The sequence below is a fragment of the Branchiostoma floridae genome, chromosome 11 (genome assembly GCF_000003815.2).
Source record: "Branchiostoma floridae strain S238N-H82 chromosome 11, Bfl_VNyyK, whole genome shotgun sequence".
In the NCBI taxonomy this organism is placed as follows: Eukaryota; Metazoa; Chordata; class Leptocardii; order Amphioxiformes; family Branchiostomatidae; genus Branchiostoma; species Branchiostoma floridae.
The window spans coordinates 7,115,353-7,121,973 of NC_049989.1; the positions used below are offsets into that span (position 1 = coordinate 7,115,353).

The 6,621-nt window shown below is 37.2% G+C and overlaps 1 protein-coding gene across 1 annotated transcript in view; it reads left to right on the top strand.

The window, feature by feature from the left end:
• Nucleotides 1–4,990, top strand: part of LOC118425552 (beta-adrenergic receptor kinase 2-like) — a gene marked incomplete in the record, with an annotated part of 26,143 nt that extends 21,153 nt beyond the window's left edge. The window contains 2 exon segments of the mRNA XM_035834476.1: nucleotides 1,958–2,086; nucleotides 3,178–4,990. Coding sequence (XP_035690369.1) covers nucleotides 1,958–2,086; nucleotides 3,178–3,342 — 294 coding nt within the window.
• Between the last annotated feature and the right edge of the window lie 1,631 nt (nucleotides 4,991–6,621).

A 6,621-nucleotide genomic window follows, 5' to 3' on the forward strand; every position in this document is an offset into this window, starting at 1 on the left:
TAATTTATGACTTGCTTTGACTTTTTGTGTATAATATACTCTATGGCTTTATTGTTGACAAGTAGACTGCTATTGTGTGGATTGTGTATGACCCTTAATTTCTATGTCATTAAATGTAAAATTCAATATGCATAAATGAACATTAATTTTGGCTGTTTTATGTAAGATTCTGTTTTATGCTTTTCCAACACTGAGGAAATGATCTTGCAGGTACACACATTGTTGTAAATGTACACATTCTATGACATGCCATATCAGGTTCCAGTTTAGGAACATTCAAAATTTTTTCTCCATCATTTTACAATTTCACGAATATTTGGCATGTTATGTTGATAAAAATCAATTCAACTTTAAACAACAATTATGCTTTTTTATTGCTGCCTATAAAAGAAAAGAAAAAGTATTCAATTTTTGCACAGATTGTACTCAACAAGGAGCCAAAATACATCTTCTGCACTCTGTAAATAAAAAAAACTTTTGAACATGATACTGTAAGACTTTTCCTCATGTGAATTCCTGCTTCCCCTTGTACTTGTGATAATTTGCCATGTCCTGATTATTGTTTGTGCTGTGTGCTGTTACTAAGGAGACAGGCAGAAGGAATACTTGTAGGAAGCTGCTCACCTCCCTTAGTAGGAAGCTGAGTAGGAGGTTTACTCAGTGTAGACATAGGAGACCTATAGGACATGTAGGCTGGCTTCTGTTGTAACCTTTAGCATGCTGAGCAGGGTTCTAGCCAGCATCTGTCCTTTGACGGAATTTTGCAGCTGGGGACAAACAAAAATGTTGCCCATTCCGTCCTCAGAGTGATAGACAAAAATTGGCATGTAAAGATATTAAACAAAATGTACTTTTGCAGAAATTCAGCACAGATGCCATTGAACCAAGCTGACTCTACTCTACCTGCAAAATTTGCTCCTCAAAATGCAGGAAATAGCACTTCAGAGGGTCTTAGATTTCAACATTTTCCCCGACCCCTCTATGACTGTTGTGTGGAAGCCTTTGGCACGAGACAGTATTTCCGTTCAAAATCCAGGGAACAGATAAAAATTTCAGGCTGGCTGGAACACTGATGCCAAATAACCAGAGTGTAGCAGAACCAGCTTGACAGTTAACCACCAGCATGCTGTTATGGCATTTATCGTAATTAACTTTTACAATAGGCCATTACTAAAATCAAGAGAAAACAGTGAATGAAGTTAATGACCATGGACTGGTCCCCTCACTGCCATGGAGTTAACTGTTAAAAGTAAATTCCACGGACATGGAAGTCTTCAAACCATGGTTTGGCGAAACATGTTCGCCATCAAAATTCGCTCACAGCTAGAGATAATACATGGTTTGGCGAAACATGTTCGCCATCAAAATTCGCTCACAGCTAGAGATAATACATTAAAGTAAGTGTTTGTAAGAAATAACTCATGCTACATGTAATTCCAAGATCTAATAAGAAATCCTAGAAATTGAAAAGATGTCACATTTGATGATGCTTTTCAGGGAGTGTTAGAGGGTGGTAAACATGTTGTGTGGCATTCTTATGCTATTGAATGACTCATACAATCAGGCATGCACAACTGCTAGTGATACATCCACTTGAGATATTCTCAAAACTAAGGCTGAAAAGGTACTGAATTGCGCATGTTCTTCATGTAGGGGTTAACTTAAAGCATTTTGCTGTGTTTTTACACCACAATTCCTTTCCACATGCAGATTTTATTCATGCATTTTACCCTTATTGACCCTTATGTCTATAATCATTTTCTCCTCAAATGTTTTTGTTTGTTCATCTTTTATATTTATTGAAATACCACAAATTTTCCTACCCCCCCTCCAAAAAAAGTTGCCTGTTTTTTTTTAAACATGAAAGTGTGACACAAAGTCTGCATGAAGTGGAAGGCTATGCCCTAACCAAGTCGTCTCTTCGTCTTTTCAGGATGTGGTTTTATTTCATTTTCAGGACGTCGTCCAACAGAATAATGTTTTAGTTCTTGAGTCTGTTTTGGCGGTGGAGGAGACGACAGTCAAGGGCAACAAGTGTATCCAGCTGAAGGTCAAGGGCGGGAAGCAGTTTCTCCTTCGTCCTGAGGTGAGTAGATAGCCTTTTGGTTAATGTTTGTCTGCAGAGTGACCTTCAGTTGTAGGTTGTGAAAGAATGACAACAAAAAGACATATAGCTCATTTAGGAATATCTGGTATGAAATATATAGTGTTCCGCATTTAAGCGAATGTTTTCCAGCTGGAGGCATTCTGTTCAAGTTCCCGTTCCCAGCTGCAAGCAAAATCAGCAGTTTGGCCTGTAGGAAAGTGGTATTACATAAACTGTTAAAGTAGAAGTCAAACCCAACCTGTCTAGGTATACGTATAGCCAATGCTAGTGTAGTCTCTTTGTACAATTATGTTTATCACTGTTCATTGTCACATGTATGCCACCATGTTTCTAACATGTACTTGCAATTAACCTTCTGGCAAGAACTTGCAGATATTAAGTGAATTTTATTGATGACATCCACTGCAGACTGCAAAAATAGTGCGATAGGGCGAAAAAAAAAACAAGATGGGTGAAAAAACAAACAAGATGGCTACATTTTCAAAAATAGGCACCATAAAGTTATGATGACTGCTGTAAAAAGAATTAAAGGGACAAAACATGATATCAGAGCCGACAAGGCATTCATTCCTGTATTTAAGACAAGTCATGTAACGTTACTGGTGTGGTAAAAGTGACACTAGTGTGGTAGATTGCAATTGTCATCACCAACAAAGTTGGTAACCACACTCATAGCTTCCATATTGGTGTCACTTTTACAACTATCCAATAAGTTTCATTTCTACAACTACAGTTCTGGGTACCTCGCAAGTGTCACTTCTACAAGTACAATTATTAGGCTACGACACAATATATTTGCTCATTTTGGTACTTCATCGTCATGTTGACCATCCCTGCAGAAGAAAAAAAATCTCTTTTTTTTCTGAAATCATGCAAAAATTAATGCGCATGCTGATGTCATCCATAAAATTTACTTGCTGTGGCTTAAACTAAACTTTCAGTAATACAGATGAGCACGTCCACTATATCCTTGATATTTTTAAAGACCAAGCTGGACTACAGGGTTGATGTACATGTGTGTATGTACCTGTGATGTTGTACAACACCATCATGATCTTTGTACCCTACAGAGTGACCCAGAGTTTGTCCAGTGGATGAAGGAGATAAAGGACGCCCTGATGGAGGCTCAGCGCGTCATGAGCATGGCGCCCAAACAGTTCGCTAAGTCCAGCTCCAGCTCTGCGTCTGACCTCGGGAAAGTCCCTCTGGCGCAGAGAAACAGCAACGGGAACTGACATCCGACAGGGAAATCCATAAACCCGTAAATGTAGCACACAAATGTACACCCAGAACCATCATGGACATGTACACCGTCCAGCCAGCTGCCCACTGTAACCTGTACACCCCTATGAAGCAGTGGTGCAATCCACAGCCGCTATAAATGTTTGCAGTGGTGTTTTTTCTAGTCTCCTTATAGATATTCACCTTCAAAGTTGGTGTATTAATTTGTACTCAATATGAGTAAGGATAAAGGACTGTAACTGTTACAGTCTCTCATTGTAAACTTGAACAAGAAGAATCACCTGAACAGAAAGATAGAAGAGTTCTTGCAAGAAAGCTTGATCTCGGTCACAATTGAAATGCTTTCTTTGCTTGTATCCTTCTTTCATGTGCAGCATAAATATCTCACCAATTGTGAAGACATTGGTTAGAGATAGAAGAAGACACCATTATGCTTCATGGGGGTGGTTTGTACAGGGGTAAGTGCGGAGTAACCTTGTACTAATCCTACACCTTGGTCTAATAACTCACTCCTGTGACGTGCAATATGTGATATATATACCTTTGTAGACAAAAGCCATTCAATACATCATAGGTGGTGAGAGCTGGGAAGTTGCTACATTTAGTACATCAATCCCAGGTCACACAGACGTCACTATGGCAGTATAGATCTTGATCATGTGATCAGGACATTGTGCCATTTGCAGAATCTTCAACCCATCCCATCATGCAACAGTGCTGTGGCATTGCCAAATATGGCTTGGCCCCTATCACATGACCATGTCATACTTGTATGACCTTGGAGTTGGTGTGAATGTAGCCACGTTCTTAAAGGTATTTAGACAACATATTTGTAAGCTTGGGATGTAGATTATGATAAAGTTAATACACTTTTAGGTATGAAGCAAAAGACTGGAGACTAAATGTAAAAAACTTTACAAGCGATGTGTTTACATCATTGATAGAAAATATCCCTTAAGTCCAGCATATTTTTTAAAATTTAACCAAAAAAGTTCAAACTTTACCTTTAATATGTTGCAGTCTTAAAAGTGATTTATCTTTGTAGAGATTAGTGTTCCTTGAGGATTTCATGATATTTTAAAGAAACAAATAGTAAGTTTACCTAAAGTCTGGTCTGGCCCTGTCAGCAACTTCAGGTAATGCTAAAATTTTATGGTCTAGATTGAGAATATCATGGTTCTAAAACACTGTTTAGCCCCTTCCCTTAAAGGTACAAGCATATCTTGATGGAAAAGTATTGTAGGATTGTGGCATAAGCATTTTTTGGATGGACAGATTGAAGACAGTGACTGCTGGAAAATATCAGAAATAATGCCACTGTGTGAAGTAACTTCTATAAACCTTTTAAACTTCAGACATTTTTGTTGATCTTGTTGCAAATAATGATTTTTTTTTTTAAATTTCGAGATACATGACATTATTGAGATAAAATTTGGGTCCAGGGCATGTTCCTGTCAGTATTGGTAAGTATAGTTGGGTACATTGTGTATAAAGTACTAAAATATATTGAGTAATTACTTAATTAAGACTATAAGCTTATTCTTGTCATTGGTGTATGATTTAGAAATAACTTGAAGGCAGTGTCACTTAATGGTAAATCATTTCCTACGCATTGCAATGTTGGCTCCAAGACAACAAAAACTACAGAAAACCTCTATAAAATGTTGTAGAATCAACATAATTTGACAATGAAAAGCTTTAAGAACAAATTATTTATGAAATAAAACATCTATGGAAGCAGGTCTTCTGGCAAAAATGTTCAAGGTGGTAAAGAAGTCATTCAGAAAGATGCTTTTAAAAAACTACATGTCCCAAACCCCGGCTCTGAAGCTGAAATTGAAGCCTATCGGTAATCTACTGTTGTCATAGGACTCTACATGGTGGACTTGATCTCTATTCTGCAATACTTAATGAGCCTACAGCATCAGAAGTAGGTTTTTGTGAATGACACAGGTTGCTATAACCAAGGAGGTCCCTTCTTTCAACCTCCTTGCTATAACTAGGGGGTATAGCTACATGTAATCTCTCACATCTGTCAAGTCAGTGCCATTTGATAAGAGCAAAGTTCAACCATTTTTAGCAACCAGTGTACTGTAGGATTGCAGGTATGCTGTATACAACCTTTCCTGAAGTCAACTACTACTTGACCGTCTGAGGTTTTGATGTTAAGATTTGTGTTCTTTTGTAAGTTTCAGTTGTGCACAATGGTTGAAGTTGGGTTATTTCGGAGCTGTGTTTACTTTGTTCACACTGACAACTGTTACAGTTGCCATTCTCAACATACGCACTATAACTACATGTAGAACTCTTCTGTTAGAAAGTCATATTAATATATTCCTGTAAAGTGTATGTGTTTTAGCATCACATCATTGTCAATTATTGTAATACTATTAAGGAATACACATAATATTATTAATCATATTGATCAACTTTTGTTGCTTCCTAAAGGCAGTGATGATGTTTATATCAAAGTTGCAAAATCTATGATTTTTCTTAAAGATATCTGTTATCAATATTTTCTATCCCATTTGTTGAGCATAATCTATGATTTTAAAAACATCTGTTATCAATATTTCCTATCCCGTTTGTTAAGAGTTGGTCAGCTTGATTTCTGAGCAGAGCTGTACACATGTACCATCATTTGTTCTTTAAGTGCACATTTTGAAAACTGCAAGTTTTCAACAGCTCAATATGTGTGTAATGCATTTCGGTAAAAGATCATGGTCACCATGTCACAACAGGTGGCCCACTCCCCAGAGACTATATAAGTTTCCTTGCTGCTTTTGTTGCCAGACTCTGTAGTTTACTAGTTTCAAGCTGGTATGTTACACCAAGAGGCAGTTTTACTTGCTATACTGCTACATGTACATGTAGCTGATAAAGTCGGCAGGAAAACCAGCAATGGAAAGTATGATTGAGCAAGGTTTAGTCTACTCATGAATTGAACCGACCAAAAGAATAGTGCTCCATATAACCTCTTCAAAAGAAATGAAGATCTGAATCATTGTTAACATTGAAAACTGCAGAACTCATACAGAGAAGTGAAAGCTCAAGTATGACTTTGTTAGGTGACTTGAATTGTACACATTCCTAGACATGAGGTTCTCAACTTAATGTACCTCACGGAGAAAAATAACGTGTAAAAATACTTCCTTATTAAAATACATAATAATTAATTATTATGGAAGATATGGATATATCACTGAAGGATAATAATTTTATTGCGATTACAAGAGATTGACTTTAAGGCAAAAGTGCATTAGATTCAGCCC